This window comes from Pogoniulus pusillus, chromosome 5 (genome assembly GCF_015220805.1).
Source record: "Pogoniulus pusillus isolate bPogPus1 chromosome 5, bPogPus1.pri, whole genome shotgun sequence".
NCBI classification, from domain to species: Eukaryota; Metazoa; Chordata; class Aves; order Piciformes; family Lybiidae; genus Pogoniulus; species Pogoniulus pusillus.
In genome coordinates, this window is record NC_087268.1 from 38,277,284 (window position 1) to 38,303,751 (window position 26,468).

The following is a 26,468-nucleotide window of genomic DNA, read 5'->3' on the forward strand; positions in this document are numbered from 1 at the left end:
GTGAAATGAGTACATGTATGCTTCTGTATCTGTCTTTCTAGTTAAACACAGCTAAATTTCAGTGTTCTCTAAAGCTTCAGCTGGAATTGTCCATAATGACTACAGGGTAGATGCAACTGCAGTTGTTTCTCTGTGTTCATAATTTCTTAGGAAAAATCTTGTAGGAAACTTTAGTTTCACACTGGCAGATTTAGACTAATTTATTGCTGTCTCATGCAGTGCATAAAGGCAAGAAAAATAAAGTAATTAAAGCTTCTGTTCACCCAATTTAGTTGTCAAAATGCATCTGTGAGTTAGATTAACAGAAGGGGACTTTCAGAAGAACAATAAGATACTAATTATACTAAAGGGCAGACTGCAAATTTCACCTTTCCTGTGGACAAGCAAGATTCATTAAAATGATGAATTTTAAGGCACTGGTCTGAAGCCTCAGGATAATGGGTTTAATGCTACAAGATTTTCTTTATAATTTTCAGCAATTCATTTTAGTTATTTCTTTAAGAAAAAAATCTGTGCTGTGACCAGAAAGTCAGAATCAACTTGAACATGAATTGTCTGTTGGTTGGGTTTTTGTGGTGTTTGTGGTGGATCTTTCTTTCCTTTTCTCTTTCCTTTTCCCTTTCCTTTCCTTTCCTTTCCTTTCCTTTCCTTTCCTTTCCTTTCCTTTCCTTTCCTTTCCTTTCCTTTCCTTTCCTTTCCTTTCCTTTCCTTTCCTTTCCTTTCCTTTCCTTTCCTTTCCTTTCCTTTCCTTTCCTTTCCTTTCCTTTCCTTTCCTTTCCTTTCCTTTCCTTTCCTTTCCTTTCCTTTCCTTTCCTTTCCTTTCCTTTCCGTCTACAACTCACCATGATTAGCTTTTCAAGTCTGATTTGAAATTGCCCTAGGACTGAAACAAAAACTGTGATTTTCATTTGATGGATGAGAGAACATAAGCAAGGAGAAAAAACTAATTTTGCTTAGTTGTGTGTCTGTTCAGCTCAGTTGGAGCTAGGTCATATTGCATCCTTTTTTCTCTTTGATTTACCCAGCTGACTCATGGCACAAGTGACATGAACCCTCACTTCTGCACTGTTAATACTGAGCTGTGTTGCATTGTAGACCCTAGTAGTGATCTACTCAGGATGGGGGAAAATAGTTTGCTGAGGTTGCCTCTTAACTAAACTTCTTGGGAAATCAGGTGACCAGTGCTTGGTTTTGACAAGGGACTATGTAGTGCAAGTATTAACTGTGTACTGTAAATATTTAGGGGAAATCAATAGCCAGAGGAGCTGGGAAGACAAGTGATGCTTGGCCTATGACAACAGTCAAAAATGGACTACATAATGTTGTAGTACTGCCCCTTGCCTTGTGCTTTCTATTTTTTTTAGTGTTACATTTACTAACCTAAATCAGTTCAAAACTCTTTTTTCAATCTGTTCTACCTAATATTATTGGATTGATCCAAAAGTGGAGCAGATCTGTTACAGTCATTGCAATACCCAGATACTAATTGCAGAAACATACAATGATTTGATTTCTTGCCTGTGGTAGAAACTGGCCTGACCAAAGCACAAGAAGCTGAATACATTCTCAGGTGGCTGACAAGTCATCCACACTGATCTTTTTGAAGAGTGTCAAAGCTAGCTCAAGTAATGTCTGTGTAAGTCAAAGTTACAGTGTTGACTGCAATTGAAAACACTCTTAGGATTGGAAAAGGACCCTGGAGGAGTAGTGTCCAAATTGCATTAAAGAGAAGTTGGAAGGTCTAAAAGTTAACTCCTTTGTGTCATGGAACATCTCCATTTTTGGCATGGTCTGTAGGAATTAGTTTGAAGCTTCTGCTGTTAATATTTGTGCTATCATTACAGAAGGCTGAAGTCTTATGAGACTGTTAGCTTGCCCTTTGCAGCAAGTGCCTGATTAAAGGAAATAGCATATACCAAAGAACATAAGATAGAAAAAATGATAGTTGATGTACTTTTCCCTTTAGTTCTTTCACTTTCAGATATTTAGTTTTACTGTGGGCTGAGTTTATATAACACCTGAATTTTGTATTTTTCACAGAAATGTAACCTGGAATAATTTAGCTATCCCAGACACCCACTGTTCCAGAGAGCTAGAAGAAGGTTACCAGTGCCCACCTGGATTTAAATGCATGGACCTTGAAGATCTGGGACTAAGCAGGCAAGAGCTGGGCTACAGTGGCTTTAATGAGATAGGTCTGTCCTACTGGTAAAATCCATTTCAGTATTCATTTAAAAATGTTTATTAAATGAATTGAAGAGATAGCTTATGTCTGTGCTAAAAAGATATCAAATGTAATCAGTATTCTGCTCAAATAGTGCACATGACAGAAAGAAGCTGTGCTATTTGCTTTGGAATGATGAAGTTGTAACCTGTTTTAACATTGCCTGGGATCCCAGGATTTAAATAACTTTATTATCAACCATTGATTATCACCAGTGTGCAAGTGTGATGACTAATTTCTATGGGTTATTTGTGCTTCATTTTAAAGTGTATAATGCTTCTTATTTGCCTGATTTTAATAGTAATTCCCATGTGAAAGAACCCCGCTCAGAATTACTTTGATACTAATCTTGGTACTAAAAAATAATGGTGAGAGAGAATGAGTTCATGTGTTTCTGTGACAGTCTCAATTCAAACTAAGTGAGAACCATCACCCAGAAGAATGATTGGGAGTTGCAGGGATTTTGCAAGACAGATGTGATTTGTATTCAGTGAACAACACTTGCAGAGTCACCAGGAGAATACAATCTTTTCTAGCTGCAGTGTGTCATGCCATCCCCGTGGGGAAATAAGCATAGAGCAATAATTCAGGAAAGGTGGAAAGAACATAGGCAGCTGTGGCAAGATCCATATCCGAATAGAAAACATGCAGTTACCCTGTCAAAACATTGTGTTTATCTCACATTTATTTAGCAAAGGTCCAACAGAAGCCTGCAGTTGTAAATTTTCATTTCAGCACAGGCAAGGAAGTCCCTTCAAATGATAAAGCATGCCTACAGGCCATATTCCTTCTGATGCATCTCTCTGACTCTGATAAGATTTTTCTTGGGTTTTTTTTTTTCCTTTTCCCTGTCTTGAGCTCCAGACTGTTATCTTGGCCCCAGGCTGAACTTGAAGGTAATGAAAAGGTTTAATGACTGAATGACAGCAATTCACAAAGTTGTTCTGAATATTAAAAGCCTTTGCAACTGAAGTCGCTTCAGTTGGCTCCCAAGATGCTGAATATACATGAGCCAAGAGTTCCAGCAGTCTCAGAGACTTGTGATACCAAATACATTCTGAACAAAACCTGCCATTTATGTGCCTTTTTTGTTTTTGAGGGAAACAGATTAAAAACTGATTTCATCCAAGCTCAATTCCCTTTCTCCTGGGGTTCAGAATGTATCAGCTGTACCAGTACTGCTAGCTGGATAGTGCTACTGATAGTACCTGTCTTTTACATACGTTTTTATCTTCAGTAGATATCAAATGATGACCTTGTCTGATCTCTCAGGTAACCTTCAGATTCCTAGGTTAGCAGCATACTGCCATGCTTGTGTGAACATGAGCCAAGATCACACTAAAAGCCAAAAACATCCATGCACAAGTTCTCTAGTCTGAGATGGTTTGGCAGGGAAGTGTCGGTTAGGTGTATCACCAGGAAAAAAAAAGGCCTCAGATTGAAATTACTTTTCTTATCTTGACATGCAAAATTATTTATGGTGTTGAAGTCAGTTACTGTAGCTGCCTATCTGGTCTGCCTGCCAGAGAGAAGTAGCTGGAATGACTTAGGCAAGCTTAAGTGGGTAGATGATTTAAATGACACTCACAGTGCTTAATAAGGGAGGCCAGTATGTTTTTAGTGATGGGGGAAGTTGGCAAAGACAAATGAAAAAGCTTGTCCAAGGTTGCCTGCAAAGGCAGTTTTAAAATCAGGATTCAAACTCTGGTCTCCTGAGTTACAAACAAAACATCATTCTGAGCACTGTGTTGTAAAGATCGAACATTGATGTTAGGTTTAGGAGACTTGACATTGACACGTGTTTTGTCTAGAAACAGATAACCAGGGCATAACATCTCTTGGTGTAGCAGCCAGAAGTTATGTTTAATATCAGTTTAAAACTAGTTATTAAACTTTAAAATACTTGTTAAGACACAGCAGCTGCACCACAAAATGTTAAATAAGCTTCCTGAGTTTAGGAATGCTATAAACAGGGATATAAGCAGCAAGTTTATAAATATTTTATATATCTCCATTTTGTGATGCAGCTTTGTAAGCAGTTAACAGGTAAGTAATGGAGCAGATCTTTTCTGTGTAATTATACTATTTTATTGTACACATTCATTGATATTTTACTTGCAGATATTATTATGCAGCCTGTCCCATTGGCTCCTGAAATCTATCATTACAAAAATCACAAGAGCACAGCAGTTTGGCAGCTACTGTGTAATTAGTACCACTTAATTTGCAGTATATAAGTACAAGCTAGGCATATTTGAATGTAATCATTTCTGTTATTTTTCATCTCTTTAAAGGAAAAGGGAGATGTTTTAAAAATTTTATTACTGGGTAAAGATTAAGTTATCCTAATCAGATAAAAGTTAATGGAGTTTTTAATACTGTGACGGCTGTGCCAAGTATCACAGTGTCACAGTATCACCAAGGTTGGAAGAGACCTCATAGATCATCAAGTCCAACCCTTTACCACAGAGCTCAAGGCTAGACCATGGCACCAAGTGCCACGTCCAATCCTGCCTTGAACAGCTCCAGGGACGGCGACTCCACCACCTCCCCGGGCAGCCCATTCCAGTGTCCAATGACTCTCTCAGTGAAGAACTTTCTCCTCATCTCAAGCCTAAATTTCCCCTGGCATAGTAGTTAGTTTCATATTTGGAAAATCCCTTAATTTTGGCCATGCCCTGCTCCAACTTTTACAAATGGCTTTGGCTTTAAAGGAATGAAAACTGGAAAGATGATAGTTCAGATTTGATACTTGATGATGTGTTTATTTTCCAGTTTTTCTATTTTCAGCTTTGATGTGCTCTGTTTAGCTATTTTGTGTATGCCTTTATGCAAGCATGCGTGTATATTTATAGACCACTATAATCTAAGCCATCTCCTTCTGATGTAAAGAAGACTTCTCAATCTTTCCAGAAAACCTGTTGCACTGCTTCGTTGTCTGTACTCCTAGGAAGATATTCCTGAAGTATAACCTTAATCTTTCTTTTCTGCAATTTAAAATCACAATTTCTCATCTTATTTTTGACATGAAAGAAACCCAAACCAAACCCTTTTAAAAACATTTTCAGCATCTTTCAAGACTGTCATCATACCTCATCTAACCTCTTATAGCCTAACTTGACCACATAACTCCAAATGTTTCAGTGTTTTGCTGAAGAACATATATTTAAACTTTAAACTATTCTTACTGTCCTTCTCCAGACTTTCTCCAGCTGTTTCATCTATTTGTTGAAGTCAGTACTGGCAGAATACCTCAGTGGAGCCATTACTTTGTATTTTTAAGCTCTGTTACAGCTTCTATGTCCCAGTGAGGTGTTTTCAATTTTCAGAAACAGTATGTTGTAGGTGATTCATGTGTTTTTCTGAGCCCTTCTATCCTTTTGAAAGAGCTGCCATCACTGTTTCCCATCCTTTCTTTGTTTACTTGGTTATTTGTTTTTAAGTATAAACCCTTAACTTTGTTGCATTTTTTTGCTGTTTTGGTTTTGTTTGTTTTTTAAAATCTATTTCTTCAATTTGCAAAGATCCTGTGGAATTCTAAGTCTTCCCTCATTAATCTTTCCAGTGCCTCTTTGCTTATTTTTATCTGAAATTTGATGACTATAATTTATTTTATATCAACCAGATCAAGAATGAAAAAATAAATATAACCAGACCGAGATCAGGCTGTTGGAGCCTCATTTGAGACTCTTTCTTTCTGACAATATTTCCTTAGTAGCTGCTCATGAGAACATTTAACAAGTAATGTTGCACCCATCACAAAGTAGTTTCACCCAGCTGTTATTTCCATGTGTTGCCATGGCGAGACAATGTTGAACACCTCGAGTGCTTCCCCTCTCTTACAAAACTGTCTTCCATTCTGCATTTGTACTGCAGCAAGATTCATGCTGTGAATTCAGTGCCTTCACCCTTTCAATATATACTGATAATATAATTCTTGTATCTGATGTTTGTGAAGGTAATTTTTCAAACACGGGCCACATCATCATGTATCTACAGCTAATGTCTCTAGTTCATCAATGTGTGTATTTTTAAACTGGACGTAGGATGAAATTAACACCAATTGGTTTTGCCAACTTTACCAGTGTAGTCTCCAATGAGAGTGAAGTTAAGGAAAACTGGAGCAGTTATAAAAACTAGGGCAGTTCTGTATGGCTATACCTCTAGGGAGGATAGGTCTGTCTGTGAACTGTTTGTGAAACTGAAGAGTGAATGAAAGAAACATCAAGTGGAGAACCAATTAGCTAAATTCTCAGTACTTCAAATTCCTATCTCTGTGATCTTCTGAAATGAGAGGAAGAAATAGTAGAGAAAGATTAATGTACTCCCCTGGGTGAAGTGACTTCAGATGTTTCAGGTTGTAGCTGACAGGAGGCTACAAGAAGTTACTGCCACCTTCTAGTAAGTTGCTCATGAACTCCATAGAAACCCAAGTACACTTTCCAACAGTTTGACACAGAACTTGACTTCTTAAGTAGGTGTTGTTCTTACACGGTGGGAGTTTTCACATTAAATGAAGTCTTTTACCCATCAGGATACCTGAAAGATTTTTTGAATACTACCTGTGAAGCTGAGTGGGAGTAAGAGAAAGGATATGAATGAAAGGCTTGGCTGGCTGTGTGGGTGTGGGTGGCAAAGCTCTTTACTATTGACTCTACCTTTATGGTACTGTCAAGCTCTTCTCCTTCCCAGACTACTTAGTTGATTTTGATTCAGGCTCCTATAAAAAGGTTGATGTTTCTTTCATAATAGAACAGCCTTCAGCCTTGTCTCCTACTGAGAACATGCAGGTACCTTCACAGTTGGCTTGTTTCTTCTTTCTGATTTTATTCTCTTCTTCTCTGTGTTTTTCTTATCTGTGTTTAATTTCCTAGGTGGTAGCTGATAGTATGATAGTATCATGGCACTCGGTGTCATGGTCTAGTTGACTGGATAGGGCTGGGTGCTAGGTTGGACTTGATGATCTTGGAGGTCTCTTCCAATATGGTTGATTCTATGATTCTATGATGTTTCTATGAAGAGTGCAATAAAAAATGAACTCAATATTGAGAAAAATTACCTTTGTTTTGTTTATATCCTCCAGTGATCATACATTTCCTTAGGCATGTTATTGTATTTGCCTAAGCATTTCATCTGATATATCTAAAAAGCATGAATATAATTGTTGAATTTAATAAGAGCATACAAGACTTGGCAATTGGAGAACTATGACAAGTACTTCTGCCTTCCGTTTTACCTGTGTATGCAGATATGTGTCTGCATCTACCTTTAATCATAGAATCATAGAATCATAGAATCAACCAGGTTGGAAGAGACCTCCAAGATCAGCCAGTCCAACTTATGCCCCAGCCCTATCCAGTCAACTAGACCACGGCACCAAGTGCCTCATCCAGGCTTTTCTTGAACACCTCAAGGGACGGTGCCTCCACCACCTCCCTGGGCAGCCCATTCCAATGCCAATCACTCTCTCTGGCAACAACTTCCTCCTCACATCCAGCCTAGACCTCCCCCAGCACAAACTGAGACTGTGTCCCCTTGTTCTATTGCTGGTTGCCTGGGAGAAGAGGCCACCCCCCACCTGGCTACAGTGTCCCCTCAGCCTCTCTGTCAGGGCCATGCTAAGGATACTGATAGAGCTGCCTGTGTGGGTGCTGCTGGAAAGAGTGCCACTTAGACATAAACGTAGTAGAACTCCCACTGCTTCTGAATCCTGGGCAATTTTCCTCCTTACCTGTATTTTCTAAATGGTATTGATTCTTTTGCATTCAGATTTTTGTAACATCTGGCTAGTAATCATTCCATATGCCTCATGGGTGTAATCATCTGTAATCATCTACAGATGTACGCATGCAGCTACAGAACTGATTTTACTCTTCACACAATCCTTTCATGATTTAAAGTGCTACATAGTGTGTCAAATGTTCTAAACCAGAAAAGTCCTAAATGAAAGAAACCTGAAAGTTTGACAAAGTAGGTGAAATTTTATATCACTCATGATCATTCCAAAAGATCTTACTCTGTGCTGCATCATCAACCTATCTGTCAGTTGCAGAGCCAGTACTCTAATAAATAATACTGATTACATCTTGTACCTGAATAGAGTATTTAGCAAACACTACCATTTTAATGCCTGTTTTACATGTAGGAGATAAATTTGCACTTGGAGGCAATCAAATTTCAATGGTAAGAAGTGCCACAAAGCATGTACACCTTACTTGCCTTGCAGTACAAAAGAACTGTTCAATCACACATTGAACCAGCAAAATCATCTCATTTTCTGGGCTGCAAAACAGCAACAGAGCTTTATGTATCAGGTATTACCCAATTTTATTATAAGGCCTTTCCCCTTATAATATGAGGCACAGAACTCAAATATTCTTGGCATGCCTATGGTTGGCAGCCTTTTTTTAAACTGGTAATTGGAAGAAAAGACATGACAAGGTTAAAAGCAAACCAAATTTAATGTCTCCAAAAGGAAACATCACAGTGGGACTGAAGTCTACTTCCTCAATTCCTTTGCAGGTACTACTTTAATAAAGCGCTTAGACAGGGATCAAAGTAACCTTTTTGTGTTTACCCATAAACTGAAATCTCATCTACCAAACACTCTGTCTCTTAGGATTTCTTTTATAATGGGAAAAATACTTTTGAGTGTGTAACCATTTTGAATTACAAAGGTGCTGCTCCTAGGCTGGAAGAAGATTGGGGTGGCCATTGTTCAGAAGGAATGAATTAAGATTAAGACAATATGCTGTGAATCTGGGTTTTGTGCCTCACTGCCATTAGGATTAAGCACATTTTCCTTGAGAGATTTAATATTGCCTAGAGTTTGGGTGCCTGTCTCTAGGATTAGAATTTTCAGTGGCTGAATGGTGTGTTGAGTGATGAGGTGTGATGAACATAAGAAAGTCAAACTATTACAAAGAGAGGAAAGATGCAGTTTAGAATAAAAGCTGGAAAGTCAGCCTAAATCACATCCCAATTAAGTACTTCTAGGAGCAGCAGGTGTTCAGAACTACAAATTCATTTGTTTATGTGGACACTTAGATTGTGAAATACAGCCTGGCCTTGAACACTTCCAGAGATAGGGCGTCCACAACTTCTCTGCACTACCTGTTCCAGTGCCACACCTCACGTACAGTGAAGAACTTCTTCCTTACATCTAATCTAAAATTTTCCTCTTGAAGTATAAAACTACCTCTTGTTGTCCTATAACTACATGCCCTTGTGTAAAGTCCCTCTCCAGCTTTTTTGTACATCCTCTTTAGGTATTGAAAAGCTGCTGTAAGGTCTCTCTGGAGCCTTTTCTCCAAGCTGAACAGCTGCAAATCTCTCAGCCTGTTGTCATAGAGGATCTGCCTCAGATCCTTAGTCATTGTCATAGCCCTCTTCTGGACCTACTCCAGTAGGTCTATATCTCTTAACCCCAGAACTGAACACAGTACTCCAGGTGGAGTCTCATAAGAATGGAATAGAGGGGGAGAATCACCCCCCTTTACCTGCTGGTTGTGTTTCTTGTGATGCAATTAAGGTTACAGCTGGCCTTCTGAGCTGCAAACAGACATTGTCAAGCTATGTTAAGCTTATTGTCATCCAGCACACCTAGGTCGTTCTTATTGCTGCTCTCAATCAATTTTCCACTCAGTCTGTATTTGTGCTTGAGATTGCCTTGACACACATGCAGGTCTTGTTGAGTTCATGAGGTTGACAATGGCCCACCTCTCAAGTCTGTCAGGAGCCCTCTGGATGGCATGTCTTTCCTCCAGCATGTTGACTGCACCACTCAGCTTGGTAGTGCTGCACTCGATCCCAGTGTCTGTGTAACTGACAAATATGTTAAATGTCACCAGTCCCAATAGTGACCCCTGGGGAATGCCACTTGTCACGGGCCTCCACTTGGACATTGGACCACTGACAACAACTCCTGTGAATGTGATCATCCAGCCGATTCCTTATCCATGAAGTCTATTCATCAAATCCATGGCTTTCACATTTAGAAACGAGGATGTCCTGCAGGACAGTGTCAGACACATCACAAAAATCCAGGTAGATGACTCTTAAGTATCTACCAATGCTTTAAACCCTTTGTCAATGGCAAGATTTACCAACCAGGAGAGACTGATACTGATACCTTTTAATTTCTCTGTTACTCCACACCCACCTGGCACACCCTGCTTGACTTTTGGTGGCAATATTAACAGTCACTTGATTTTTCCAGATGCCTGGCATGGGCAAGAGACAGAAATATAACTGACAGATTATCCTTCACAATTACCTACTTTTCCAGCTCTGGGATTTCAAGGTCTGTGAGGAATAGTGAATTAGGAGTTGATGAACAGAAATTATATTTGTGGTTATTTGCTCAAAGAAATGCAACTGATAGTGAAGAAATACAACTGACAGTGAAAAGGATTGCAAGGCGTTTTTTTTCAGGTTCCTTTCTGCCCTCACTGCCCTTTCACACAGTCATCTCTATCTGGATGAAGCCAGCACCATTTTGCACAGACATAGTTGGCCAGAAATGCAGATCAGTATCATCACTGCAGCCTGACTCCCTTGGTTCTGAGTCGTATGGTATCTGAGATAATGCACAGTGATGGGAGGATGTAATTGTACTTGTTAAAGTTTGAGAGAATGAGCTCTTAGGAAAGAGACATTGGTCAATTTAATCAAAAATTGTGGTCAGACTCTTTTACTCTACAGATGATATGTATGCTTGATACATATTGAGTCTTAATGCTCTGTTTATCCAGCAAGTGCATCATAGTATTAAATACTTTGATAAACAGGTCTAATCTTATTCCACTTACACAGCTTTTTAATTCAGGCACTTGCATGTAAAGTGCCTGTTAAGGAGTCCTTCATCCATGACCATGGCCTGTGGAGTTATCCTGGGGTAACATGACAAATGATAATGATGTTAATTTGTGAAGGTATCAGAAGGTAGCTAGAGAAGCCATTGAGAGTGTCTAATAATAAAACTCCTATCTTCCAAATTTCCACCAAAATGACTTAAAGCATACCCCCATTACTCCACTGATTAAGAAACCAGAGAAAGTAATTATTTTTAAAATGATGACAGATGTGTTTTTCTCTCTGGAATCCAGTCCTAGGCCTTGCAAATGGAGACCAATAGGACCTTCATCCCAACCAAGGCACTGTCATCAGCAAAAGACTCTCTGCTCAGGGAATTTAACTTACTTGTTTTACTGCCAGTTAACATAAGCTTAAAATAACTCATTCAGGAATTAATCAAGGAAGACAAACAGTTAAAGAGACACTTGGGGAAAATACCTTTTCTCTTTCAACTGCCTCAGCTTCAGTCCACACACCTCCCTGTGTCCTAGTCTCTATAGCTCTGCTTTTGCAGCATATGGAGCAGGTAGTGGTGCAAGAAGGTGGGATCAGTGCATAGAGATTCCTTTTCATTGTTGCTGCTTGTTTCTTACTCTTCTGCTGCTACTCCTTCCTTCTTAATCATCTCTTCTGCTCCAGAACAGGCATACCTGTGGGCTGAAGTCCCTTTGCACAAGCACAGTGGGCACAAGCCTGGCAGTTGTGCCCACTGCAGGCACCTGAATAAGCTTCAACATGGCATCTTAGACTGCCTTTAGGTAGGCACCATCACAAGGTCATACAGGGTTTTGGTGAATATAGAGTGAAGAAATCAGTTCATATGCTCTGTGCATCTGAGAACAGTTTGCAATTCTCATTTTATTGTCCCTCTTGAAAATAATTCCAGTTACAAATGATGTTGACTACATAGAGGAGTGAATCATGGCTCCATAAATAGGATAAACAAGTTCATTCTGTTCCTTAGGCATAATGAAAAAAATGAAGGGACATCAACTAATAAATAGCTATTCAGGCTTAAGGTACAGTACTGTTTTTGCTGGTCACAGCTTCTTAAGGACCTGCTTACAAGACCATATTTAGTTTCTCATCAGAAAGAGTTTAAGCACAGATGGCATCTTCTGTTTTGGGGCTTCTTTTTTGTTTGGGAGAAAAAGTACTAATGAAATTCAGTAGTTGGAATTTAAATGTAGGCATATTTATTTAGGATGACATGAACATTTCATATCAGTAATTGTCATTACCTATAAAAATTTTCACTAGAAGATCAAAGTAAAACAGTTGCTGTCTCTCCTAAAAACATGCTGAAATACATGCAGAAGTTGCTGGATTTGGTGCAGAAAACACTTGGTAAAGATCTCAAAGTTTTTGCTATACAAAATAGTTTTAAAGTCTTCTCATTTAATGCTGGGTTCAGTTACCCAAGAAATTCCTTTGGGCCCTAAGATGGATCTATATATTGCTTATTCTTTAGCTTGGCAGTTTTGCTTCAGTCTTGTATGTGACTGAGAAGTGAATGACCTGCAGTCATAGCATAGCGTTGGCCATTCACTTTGTTTTTCTAAGTATGATTCTGATATTTTGATACTTTAAACACAACTACAGTGCCAAAATAGTCAGACTCCAGCAGTTTCTTGAAAATTTTCAGTTCCTTCAAGTACTCTTAATTCTTACTGTTGGGAGAAGGAACTCTTAATATGTGGACCAAAAGGCAACTCCAGTGTCCCTTCTCCAGTGTAAAGGAACCAGTGTCTGGGCACTCCACAGCACACACTAACTGCTTAAAGTGGTTGTACTATGTGGGTCCAAAGGCATGGCAGGGATGTAAATATTGGCTGTTACTAATGGCCACAGTGAGCTCTTTGCATTTCTGTGTTGAAACACAAACTCTATGAGGAGAGGCTGAGGGAGCTGGGGTTGTTTAGCCTGGCAAAGAGGAGGCTCATGGGGGACCTTGTTGCTGTCTACAACTACCTGAAGGGAGGCTGCAGCCAGGTTGGGGTTGGTCTCTTCTGCCAGGCAACCAGCAACAGAACAAGGGGACACAGTCTCAAGTTGTGCTAGGGGAGATCTAGGCTGGATGTTAGGAGGGAGTTCTTCGCAGAGAGAGTGATTGGCATTGGAATGGGCTGCCCAGTTTGGTGGTGGAGGCACCGTCCCTGGAGGTGTTCAAGCAAAGCCTGGATGAGGCACTTGGTGCCATGGTCTAGTTGGCTAGGGCTGGGTGCTAGGTTGGACTGGCTGATCTTGGGTGTGTCTTCCAACCTGGTTGATTCTATGATTCTATGAAAGAATAACACAGAGATGCCTAAACACACTGGTTTTCAAATAAAGGTACTAAGGCAGTGCTTCTGGGTTTAGACAACTGAATTTGGGGGGCCTCGATGAGACCATTTTAGTTGTGTAGTTAATGAAGACTTTTTCTTTTTTCTTCCTAATTTTTTTAAAGCAATGATTTAGAGACATAAAAAAAAAAAAAAAAAGAAGCACAAATAATATCTATTGAATTAATAAGTTACACTTACAAATGGTATGTAGGAAGTGGTAGAGTTTTGGAAGCTGAGAGTAATTTGAGCAGCCCTGTAGAATTTTAATTTATTGCTGTGTTAATCTCGAAGTCATTGAGTCTTGTGTTAAACCAGGCAATCAGGTGAAACTAATGTGAATAGATTAGTACAGTTGTCTAGTACTGATAGTCAAGGAAAAGTTTAATGCTGCTGAGAGAATTCAGTGGAACATACTTACCCCTGCTGTTTCAGGGTATTCCATGTTAATTTGAGCAGCTACATAGCTGCATCTACAATAGAATAAAACAACCTTCCAGAGAGTTTTACTTTTCTTTTGCTTTCAGTTTTGTTTGTAATTGTGGATATTTCTTGATGGCCATCATTTTCTGCTATGTATAGTTTGATATGTCACCTGTGTCAGTATAGTAAGTTGCACAGAGTTTAGTGACCTGTCTGACATCTGTGCTGTGTGCTTGGAGATACAGCACACCTCTATCATCCTTTGGATTAAATGAAGCCTGGGGAAAGACTGTTAGTGAGATGAAGTGTCACAACAATTCCAAAACAGTTGCAACCTCCATCAGAGCATGGAGTAGTTACAGAGATTTCTTTCCACCCCGTGAGTACTGCCCTAGGAGTTGTGGGCAGCACGTATTGCATCACTAAGGACTGCCTGACACTCTAACTATAAACCCTGCAGCTTGGTAATATGGGATGAAATAGTTTCTGGCCTCCTCTTCTTCACAGAGAGAGTGATTTGCCATTGGAATGGGCTGCCCAGGTTGGTGGTGGAGTCACCATCCCTGGAGGTGTTCAGGAAAAGCCTGGCTGAGGCACTTAGTGCCATGGTCTGGTTGACTGGCTAGGGCTGGGTGCTAGGTTGGACTGGATGATCTTGGAGGTCTCTTCCAACCTGGTTGATTCTATGATTCTATGATTCTACCTGTCTCATTCTCATCTGTATCTGGGAGCACAGACAGAATGGTTTTGCATGCTGAACCAATATGTTTTGGTTAGATTTCATTTTGAAAGGAATTATTTTGAAGTACTCCTTCTAATATATCTTCTGATAAGTACTTGCTTGATAGAGATGTCAATCTTAAAAAGAAACAACAAAACTTACTTGCTGATATTAGGTAAAAGACCCACAAACTGTCACTGGTCATACACTGAAGAGATGGAAGAGCAAAGTGTGCCATAAATGCAATCTTACTGGAAAAGTATAAGGAAATTCAGATGAAGGCAGGTCAAATGCAAGCTTTAGTTGCATCTCATTGTGCTGTTTTTTACTGTAACTTTTATCATTTCTGATTCATTGATCCCTTATTGACAGAAAACTTCATGTACTGTTTCTTGGTTTACCTCAAGTAGCGTAGTCTTAAATTATGTGTAAGTTTTCTTCTGTGGTTAGCAAAAGATCACAAGCATAACAACCAAAAAAATGAAAAGTCAGTACAGCTCATTGGCACCAGCACAGCTATTGGCTTCTTACTGAACCACTTAAATATCCCTACCCCTTGCTTCCTACTGCTTTGTGTCCCAAGAGGGCTTACTTGCTCTAGCATAAGAGTTTAAGGAGTCCTGAAATGGAGTTTACTGGGTAATGTGGTACTGGAGAGGTTGCACCACACTCTGGAGGGGCCAAGCTCCCAAAGAGCACCCATAGGATGCCTTTGCACTGCATCCACCCTAAGAGTCTGCAGTGTCAGTGCCCACTGGTGCAGATGGTCAGTGTAACTACTATTTACACAGATGACCTTCTCATGATTACTTCCTGCTGTCCCTGCTCCCTCATAGCAAGGCTTGCCAGCATGATTTTGAGGTGATGCATAGTCTATGAAGGAAAAGAGGAAATTTGCTTTTGTACTGCTGCTACTGAGAAGTGTGAGTTAAAAACATTCAAGTCTATTTTCTGCAGTGACATTTCTTTTTCCTCTAATTCAGAATGCTAATGAGTCAGATAACTTTGAGAGGTTAGATAAAGCAATCAGGAGACATATGTGATAGGAATGTCATGGACAAAGGGAAATAAATGCATGTTAAGACCATCTCCTTCATGAGGATTTACTAATAAAATAAATAGCAATAGCTGCTTCAAGTAAGAACAAACTCCCAGCCCACCAGTTTGCACTCTGCATGAAAATTAAGAAAGGCTTACGTCAGAAACAATAACTATTTGTGTGGATAGCTCCTCAACAGCTCACAGTCTGACAGGGAGAATGTGAGAAAATAAAGGTGTGACCTGAAACAAAAGGTATGACTAGTTTCAGCCACAGTAAGGAGTAAAAAACTCTTAGCCAATAGGCAAAGCATGAAGTTAAGCAATTAGAAACCTGTCATTCTATACCAAGAAAATTAGATCCTATCAGTTTAATTATCAGTCAGTGTGATTAAGACAATATAGCTCTGCATAATGAAAGCTGCAGTTACTGGGTAATAAAGGTAATTGTTTTCTCAGTGGAAGATTTTCACTTCCAGACAAGAGCAGCATGTGACCAGTTTGCAGGCTTTGACCTTCAGCACTTGCATAAAACATGGGACAGAGTGTTTTTGCCTCCTGAGATTTGGTTATTTTATCCTAAACAGCATTTTCGTCAAGTTGATGGAAATGAGCAGAGCCACCCACACAAACACAATCTACAACGGTCATGCAACATGCCCTCTGTTACTGTAATTAGAGCAGCTTACTAAATCATCTTTGATTTAAGACCTCTGCTGTGATAACACAGGGCCAGCTTGCAGCTTGGATTTCCCACTTCTGCCGGGGATTAAGAGGGAGAGAATAACGCTATTCCAGAGAATCTAGATCACAGATGGCCACTCTAGAGGGGGTAGCACACGCAGAGCAGAAGCTTAGGTATGACTCCCCATCACATCAGCTCATCTGTGGTAACTGATTTCATATGTGCTGCTACCCTTGCAATACCCTGTGGCAGATGTGTAGTAGCCATTAAATATTGCACAGTTACAATTTCTTTCTCTGTTACTCAAGTATTTCAATATTGAGCATTTTCTTTTTCTAAGTGTCTTTTCACAGTATCACAGTATCACAGTATCATATGGGTTGGAAGAGACCTCACAGATCATCAAGTCCAACCCTTTACCACAGAGCTCAAGGCTAGACCATAGCACCAAGTGCCACATCCAACCTTGCCTTGAACAGCTCCAGGGACGGCGACTCCACCACCTCCCTGGGCAGCCCATTCCAGTGCCCAATGACTCTCTCAGTGAAGAACTTTCTCCTCACCTCAAGCCTAAATTTCCCCTGGCGCAGCCTGAGGCTGTGTCCTCTCATTCTGGTGCTGGCCACCTGAGAGAAGAGAGCAACCTCCTCCTGGCCACAAACACCCCTCAGGTAGTTGTAGACAGCAGTTCTCGGGGACTTTCAGCAGTTACTGTATTCTGCTCCAGGGTCAATATCATGACATTGCCACATGAAGAAACTCTGACACCTTGAGTACTGTGTTCAGTTCTGGGCCCCCCAGTTTAGGAGGGACATTGAGATGCTTGAGCATGTCCAGAGAAGGGCAACGAGGCTGGTGAGAGGCCTTGAGCACAGCCCTACAAGGAGAGGCTGAGGGAGCTGGGATTGGTTAGCCTGGAGGAGGCTCAGGGGTGATCTTATTGCTGTCTACAACTACCTGAAGGGAGGTTGTAGCCAGGAGGAGGTTGCTTTCTTCTCTCAGGTGGCCAGCACCAGAACGAGAGGACACAGCCTCAGGCTGTGCCAGGGGAAATTTAGGCTTGAGGTGAGGAGAAAGTTCTTCACTGAGAGAGTCATTGGACACTGGAATGGGCTGCCCGGGGAGGTGGTGGAGTCGCTGTCCCTGGGGCTGTTCAAGGCAGGATTGGAGGTGGCACTTGGTGCCATGGTGTAGCCTTGAGCTCTGTGGTAAAGGGTTGGACTTGATGATCTGTGAGGTCTCTTCCAACCTTGGTGATACTGTGGTACTGTGATACTCTAATATCTACTATTGCACTGAGTGGTATTGGAAAAGACCTAGCTTACAAGGTAAAAGAACAGTATAATATTTTTAAACCTCTGTGAACCACTGAAATACTTTAAAAATACTGTAAGCACTTCCAATTACTATCTGAGAAAGAGTAGAGATGAGTTGAAAGAGGTAAAGTGTTGCCTATGAACATGGAACACTTTATGTATTCAATACCCTAATTCCTTACCCTAATCACATTTTAGTTGTGATCAAGGGGGAAACTACATCTTACAGTGTAGCCTACAGTATTTATCAGGTGATCTGAATAAATCTTTAATATGCCTGATGAATAGTTACCACTTTTGTATTTTTCTGTACTTAAGACAGTGTCGGTAAATATATCCTGAATTATTTCCATATGCAAGTAGTTCCTATGTTGCCTAAAATCTCTACAGAAATTTTCAGTGGATGGGCTCTTTTAATGGCACAAGCTGCTTTGGAGATTTCCCCTTATTACTCAGTAGAATTTAAGAATTTGAAGACATTCTATTCCATCTGGGGTGCTAGGTTGGACTGGATGGCCTTGGAGGTCTCTTCCAACCTGGTTGATTCTGTGATTCTAAGCTCTTTTTCAACCTAAACTATTCCATGGATCTCTAGGGAACATGTGGGTCATCCTGGCAAGTGTCAAGATACACCTTTTCTCATACTGTGGACAGCTTTCCCACTCATTCAAACACCCTTTAGAAGGTTATCCTCTGCTTCCCCAACATATCTGCACTACTGTAACGTTGTAGTAGAGCATCATAACAATCGATGCTTCTTTTCAGTAAGAGCTTTTGCCCCCAGTTTATGCTTCCTAAAACTAGATAATTAGTATGAATCCCCTGTTTAAGGTTCTCTGCATCTGAAAAGGAGTAAATCACACAACAGTATCTTATTTTTCTTTCCACCATGATGAATATTACAGTAACTAAGCTCCCAATTTTGGCACTTAAACAGCCACAACAATACTGGATGACTTTGGGACACTGTTTCCTGCTAAGTTATGCATTTTATTAATTCATAATGCCAAAAGGATTACATTCTATTGCATAAAAACCAAAAGCAAAAGCAGTAATTTTTTGTTGGAAGATCTTGTGAGTCACCAGTGGGACTGGGAAATCTTAACTGATCATGGAACGTAGATGCTCTGTGGTAATGTTCACGTAATAAAAACTTGTATCCCATGGAGCAGGTACGTAGCTGAGTCATCTTGAGAAATGTTACCTGGAGGCTGACAAATAGATTAATCACAACAGGATTTCTGTATGTCTCTTCTAATAAACCCTAGTATTATTTTGTTCTGATTGCCTGCCTGTGGCAGGTTTTGCATGGTTTTTATACTGGTGTGTGTTCTACTTACATGTCCTTCTGTATTAGCCAGCTTTTCTATATTCCACATATGAATACTTTTCTTACATTTGCTTTTCATCTACTCTTTTTCTGCATTTCTCTTAGAATTCTAAGGTTAAGTGACAATTCACTAAGTCTATCATCATCTTTCAAATGGCTTCACTTTTACTGCTGTTTAATCCTTTTCTCTAGAACAATCTCTCTCTGTGTTTTTCTTTTCCCTATTTGTATTTCATGTAGTCATATGATTCTGTGCTTACCTGAATGTTTTCTTTTTGTCTTTCGTATATGGTACAGAATTATGGAGTATTGAGGGTGATTCACAGATGTGTAGTGGCAGTGAATGAAAATTGCTTCCTGTAAAAGCCTTTTTAAAAGTCAGCATTCTACCACCATAGCCACAGATATTTATTTCACTGGCATTCACATCAAGATGGTAAATGCCTTGGAAATAGCTAAGTGTATTAATTCTGATCCTTGGGGACCATGAGAAATTCTGAAGGAATCTTGAAGCATCAGGGGAGAGTACTGATTTTGAATAGTTGCTCTGGGAAGCATGGAGTATGAATTTGATAGATGTCTGTATGGCTGTTTCACAATCACATCAGTCTTAGCAGTCTTTTACTGGTGGCTCTATCCAGTGAAGAATACTGCTTCTACTGTGCGTTTATTTAAACTGCGGTTAACTTGCTCACTACAGTAATTTTGTGTATTGAGCTAATCAGAACAGACCACATTAGTTGCTTCACACTTGTCTATTGCCTACCTGTTTTGACAAATCTGTCAGGTATGATGCTTTGTATTACACCAAACTAGCTAGTTTCTATCAGCTTGTCTTTAGCCAGATGATACTTTCTGATTTCATTCATTCCTTAGAAGCACTGTGAAATCCGTAACACACATGCATTCATGTATCTGCAGACTCTTGGTATCTCCAAGAGCTGTGACTTCTTTTTTTTCCTAAATATAATAGAATCATAGAATCAACCAGGATGGAAGAGACCTCCAAGATCATCCAGTCCAATCTGTCACCCAGACCTATCCAGTCATCTAGACCATGGCACTAAGTGCCTCAGCCAGGCCTTTCTTGAGCACCTCCAGGGACAGTGACTCCACCACCTCCCTGGGCAGCCCATTCCAATGCCAATCACTCTCTCTGCCAACAACTTCCTCCTAACATCCAGCCTAGACCTCCCCTGGCACAACTTGAGACTGTGTCCCCCTGTTCTGTTGCTGGTTGCCTGGCAGAAGAGACCAACCCCCACCTGGCTACAACCTCCCTTCAGGTAGTTGTAGATGGCAATGAGGTCCCCCCTGAGCCTCCTCTTCTCCAGGCTAAACACCCCCAGCTCCCTCAGCCTCTCCTCATAGGGTTTGTGTTCCAGGCCCCTCACCAGCTTTGTTGCTCTTCTCTGGACATGCTCCAGCACCTCAACATCTCTCTTGAATTGAGGAGCCCAGAACTGGACACAGCACTCAAGGTGTGGCCTGACCAATGTTGAGTGCAGGGGAAGAATAACCTCCCTTGTCCTACTAGCCACACTGTTCCTGATGCAGGCCAGGATGCCATTGGCTCTCTTGGCCACCTGGGCACACTGCTGCCTCATCTTCAGCTACTATCTATCAGTACCCCCAGGTCCCTTTCTTCCTGGCTGCTCTCCAGCCACTCTGTCCCCAGCCTGTAGCGCTGCTTGGGGTTGTTGTGGCCAAAGTGCAGAACCCTCCTCTTGGCCTTGTTAAATCTCATCCCCTTGGCCTCTGCCCATCCATCCAGCCTGTCTGTGTTCCTCTGCAGGGCTCTCCTACCCTCCAACAGCTCCACACCTGCTCCTAGCTTGGTGTCATCTGTTTATCTGCTATCATATGTTTATCTGCTTCTGTTCCTTAAGCAGTCCTTGACTTCAGTGAAATATCAGGGTCATTGATAGATTTGACCCACTGTGCTGAGAGCAGTTATTACAGTGTTCAAATGGTTAGGGCTGCTGTAGTGAACATTTTTGACCAAAATATTGAAATATTGTTATTTTTTTTATGCATTTCACTTACCATGCACAAATGCAGAATTGCAGCTGTGTCCACAATGTCCTAAGGCACAACAAAGAAGGTACAATTTAGGAAGAGTTTTCATTGGAGATTTTCAGTGCAATTTAGAGGAAACAAATATTTTGTAGCAAAATGTGAGGCTGTACCAGAAAATGACCTTCCTTTGCCATTGTGCAGTACTTCATTAAATTAGTCACCTTGCTGAGAGCTTTCAGAACAGAGCACAGTGTTAATCCTTCCTGCACAACTTAGTTATAAGCATTCTTAGAAATTTGCTGTCAGGAAGCCAGTGAAAATGAAATAATTAACTTTTTTTAATTATTTGCTAATTGAGGATCAGGTCTGTGTTATTTAAAACAACTGGACTGCCTTTCACCTAGTGAGGTTTTCTGTGAGGCCTGTGTAGTCACAGTAACTGATGAAACCTTGCTTTTTCATAGAATCATAGAATCAACCAGGTTGGAAGAGACCTCCAAGATCATCCAGTCCAAGATAGCACCGAGCCCCATCCAGTCAACTAGACCATGGCACCAAGTGCCTCATCCAGTCTTTTCTTGAAGACCTCCACCACCTCCCTGGGCAGCCCATTCCAATGCCAATCACTCTCTCTGGGAACAACTTCTTCCCAACATCCAGCCTATACTTTCCCTGGCACAACTTGAGACTGTCCCCTTGTTCTATTGCTGGTTGCCTGGCAGAAGAGGCCACCCCCCACCTGGCTACAGCCTCCCTTCAGGTAGTTGTAGACAGCAATGAGGTCACCCCTGAGCCTCCTTTAACTGGAAGGATCCTTGCCCACTTATCCTTGTGACTGTAGAGACTTGTGCTGTGTCTGTTGTTCATAGAAGTATTGAACTTAGAAACCTAGGAAACTTAGGAATGGAAGAAGCAAAGCAAGTTGAAAAACTCAACACTTCATGTCTCTGCTTATTAGAAAACACCCAAGATCAGCCTGCCTCATGTTCATGGTTATGTGTTTCAATGCCAGGATTATCTTTGTTTCTCTTCATGGTCAGAGACAGACAAGTGCTTAGTGACAGATGCTCTCTGCATATTCCATTTTTTGGCAATCCGAACTTTGGAACTTCTGGCTACCAGAGCTTAGATGTTTGGCACTTAGATGTTTGGCATTGTGTCTTTCTGATGTGTTGTACTGCTTAGCCATATACCGTAAAAATGTGTGTACTATGGAATTGAGTCAGAGGCAGGTGTGAAAGTTTGGGTGTTCCCCCCACACACACACTTTAGAAATCACCCAGACTAGACTCAGCCAGCTCTGGAAATGTGAATGAAGCTTATATTTACAGCTAGCACAATACACAAGCAGATATTTACAGTATACACAGTTAAATACAGAAATAGACAAGGTAAAAGCTAATACAGAAACACAACTCCCCTCCCAGAAACCTGAGTCCCCAGAAGGGGCTCTCAATCACTCCTTCACCTTCCCCCTACCCCTCTAAACCTTATCCCAGTCCCAAGAAAGAATGGAGGCTCAGCCAGAGATAGGAAGCAAAGTGGATTAGTCCAAAATGGAGGGTGAGGTTAGAGAGATGCAGCTCAGCCAGCAGCCCCAGCAAGAGTAGTGCCAAGTGCCTTATCTATGTTTTGACTGATGTTTTTATACATCTTAGCAAGCCTATGAGTGAAGTAGACATCACCATTGTTTTGTTTCCACAGCCTGTAATCTAGTTCTTCTCACCAAAACATTCTAGCCTGCTTCCAACTAGCACAGCAGGATTGGCACTGATAAAATCATCTGCTTGGCACTTGGTCTATAAAGAATGTGATACAGACTGACTTGTATTCACACTGCTCAAGCCTTGTCCCTTGTAGAGCAGAGTTGCCATCTATATCTATGTGCAGTTGTTGATTTTGGATCTCCACTGGACCTCATGAGTGACCTATGTGGCCTCAAAAATGTGAGAATTTTCAGTCCAAAGTTCCTCTGAGCCTTGTGTCACAACACTGATGCCACAGCTCACTAGTCCCATGGTAGGGATTGCTCAGGATGAGGCAGGGTACATGGATGTGTTGCAGTTGGAGTCGCTGAAGATGACAATACTGAATTTACACCAGCTTAATGCCTTTTGGGACAACTTTATGCTGGAGATAGGAGATTAGACAATACCTTCTGTGGCACAACTCAGGGTGCAGATGGACAATACGTGCATGGAATGGTTTAGGTTGGAAGTGACCTGAAAGATCAGCCAGTTCCAATCTCCTGACATAGGCAGGGACACCTCCCACTAGAACAGATCACTCAAGGCCTCATCCAACCTGGTCTTGAACACCTCCAGGGAGGGAGCATCCACAACCTCCCTGGGCAACCTGTGCCAGTGTCTCACCACCTTCACTGTAAAGAACTTCTTCCTAACACCCAGTTTCAATTTCCCCTCTGCCAGTTTAAACCCATCACCTCTCATTCTGTCATTACAAGACCTTGTAAAAAGTCTCTCCCCAGCCTTCCTGTAGGCCCCCTCCAGATACTGGAAGGCCTTCTCAAAGGTCTTCTTGAAGCCTTCTCTTCTCCAGGCTGAAGAGCCCCAACTTTCATAGCCTGTCCTTGTAGGAGAGGTACTCCAACCCTCTCATCATTTTCGAGGCCCTCCTCTGGACTCACTCCAACAGTTTGATGTCCTTCTTGTGTTGGGGGCTCCAGAACTGCACACAGTATTCCAGGTGGGTTCTCACGAGAGCAGAGTAAAGTTGCAGTGTGCAACCTTTCAGTGAGGTGCTCAAAAAAGGGTATTTTTTCAAGTCTCAGAGTCATCTTAGAGCAAGTCAGTACTTTGTATTGTGTGGGTATGATGCTTTTAACATAATATTCAGAGTCTCAGAGACAGAGTTGTTACCATCAAATTGTCTCCTGAGTGACACTGTATTTATTGACAGTGTTACTTTGCATCTTTCACTTTACAGAAGTTAAACCTGCAGCAAATTACTCACAAATGCTTCCTTTGTGGGAGAAAAAGAAAAAAAAGCATTTTGCTGAAGAATATGATTGAACTGGTTCAGAAGCAGTGGAAGTTGTTTCTGCAACTCCTGAAGCAGCTTTTCAGGAAAACCCCTAATGCAAGGTGCATTTTGCACTTAGAACTCTGTTCCTTGTAGTGTCTATGTGCAGCACTTGGAAAAGCCATCAGGGCTTGTTGAAAGGGCTTTAAACTAGGCTGGAAGGGGGAGGGGTCAAACACAGCACTGCTAGAGATAAACCAAAGGAGTCTAAAGGTAGTAGACCAGAGACAGGGGTTAAACCAGCAGGCCAGCTGAAGTGTATGTGCACCAATGTACGCAGTATGGGTAATAAACAAGAGGAGCTGGAAGCCTTGGTACAAGAGGAGAACTATGATGTTGTTGCCATCACAGAAACTTGGTGAGATGACTCACACAACTGGAGCACTGTAATCAATAGCTACAGACTCTTCAGGAGAGACAAGTGAGGGAGAAGAGGTGGAGGAGTGGCCCTATGTATTAGAGATTCTCTGGACATCACGGAAGTAGAGATTAAGGATGATCAGGTTGAGTTCCTATGGGTAAGAATTAGGGGAAGGCCAACAAAGCTGACATCCTGGTTGGAGTCTGTTATAGATCACCCAACCAGGAAGAAGAGGTTTCTTTAAGGAGCTAGAGGCTGCCTGAAGGTCACCTGCCCTTGTTCTTGTGGGCGACTTTAAACTGCCAGACATCTGCTGTGTTATTAATACTGCAGAGAAGAGGCAGTCTAGAAAGTTCCTAGAGTGTATGGAGGACAGCTTTTTATCTCAGCTGTTACATGAGCCTACCAGGGGTGCAGCCCTGCTTGACCTGCTCTTGACAAATAGGGAAGGGTTGGTGGGAGATGTGGTGGTTGGAGGCTGCCTGGGGTCCAGTGACCATGAAATTATAGAGTTTTCAATTTATGGAGAAATGGTCAGCCTGACCTTAGGCCAGGCAAGGTGATGGAACAGGTCATATTGAGTGCCATCTCAAAGCACCTACAGGATGGCCAAGGCGTCAGGCCCAGCCATCATGGGTTTAGGAAGGGCAGGTCCTGCCTGACCAACCTGATCTCCTTTATGATCAGGTTACCCGCCTGGTGAATGTGGGGCAGGCTGTGGATGTAGTCTACCTGGACTTCAGCAAAGCCTTTGACACTGTCTGCCACAACAAGCTCCTGGCCAAGCTGGCAGCTCGTGGCTTGGACAGATTCATTCTGAAATGGGTCAAGAACTGTCAGGAGGGCTGGGCTCAAAGAGTGGTGGTGAATGGTGCCACATCCAGTTGGCAGCCATCACTAGTGGTGTTCCCCAAGGATGGTGGGCCCAATCCTGTTCAATATCTTTATTGATGATCTGGACAAGGGGATTGAGTCCAGCATCAGTAAGTTTTTTGTAGATGACACCAAGGTAGGAGCAGGTGTGGGTCTGTTGGAGGGCAGGAGAGCCCTGCAGAGGGACCTAGACAGGCTGGATGGGTGGGCAGAGGCCAATGGGATGAGAATTAACAAGGCCACACCTTGAGTGCTGTGTCCAGTTCTGGGCTCCACAATTCGAGAGAGATGTTGAGGTGCTGGAGCGTGTCCAGAGAAGGGCAAGAAGGCTGGTGAGGGGCCTGGAGCACAAAGCCTATGAGGAGAGGCTGAGGGAGCTGGGGGTGTTTAGCCTGGAGAAGAGGAGGCTCAGGGGTGACCTCATTGCTATCTACAACTCCCTGAAGAGAGGCTGTAGCCAGGTGGGTGTTGGTCTCTTCTGCCAGGCAAACAGCAACAGAACAAGGGGACACAGTCTCAAGCTGTGCCAGGGAAGGTCTAGGCTGGATCTTAAGAGGAAGTTCTTGGCAGAGACAGTGATTTGCCATTGGAATGGGCTGCCCAGGGAGGTGGTAGAGTTGCTGTCCCTGAAGGTGTTCAAGCAAAGCCTGGATGAGGCACTTAGTGCCATGGTCTAGTTGACTGGATAGGGCTGGGTGCTAGGTTGGCCTGGATGATCTTGGAGGTCTCTTCCAACCTGGTTGCTTCTATGATTCTATATGCAGCTTAAAGACACAGAGATAACTTTACTCATGATACTACCATTTTTTTTAACCAGATGCTGTACTGGCTTTACATGACTATGAAATAGTTATGAGGACTCCCTCTCACCTCCTCTCCCAGGTTTAATTTCCATAGTTTCTTGTTTGTTTAGGATGAAACAGTAGAATATGGCCTTGTAAAGCTGCCTTTGCTCTTTGCACGATAAATAAAGTGATATTAGACAAGAAAGTCATCTGGTTGGCAGGCCAAATTATTTGCAATATCAATACTGCAGAAAGAAGATGGGTCATCATTTGATGTTCCTAGATTTAACACATAGGGTAAAAAATATGGGATATTTTTCATCAGTGAACTTCTAAATCACTAAGTCTCTCTGCAAATACAAGTTTTAGCATATACCTTTACCTTGTCCACCTCATACTGTGTTTTAATTTTCTCTTTGTATGATTTCATACTCATGTTCTCTCACATTACTATGTTTTGTTGTGTCTTTCTTT

At 41.6% G+C, this 26,468-nt stretch overlaps 1 protein-coding gene across 1 annotated transcript in view; it reads left to right on the forward strand.

Moving 5' to 3' along the window:
* Nucleotides 1-26,468, forward strand: part of NALCN (sodium leak channel, non-selective) — a 254,133-nt gene that overhangs the window by 57,783 nt on the left and 169,882 nt on the right. The window contains exon 7 of the mRNA XM_064143801.1: nt 2,041-2,195. Coding sequence (XP_063999871.1) covers nt 2,041-2,195 — 155 coding nt within the window. The remainder of the gene's footprint in view (nt 1-2,040; nt 2,196-26,468) is intronic.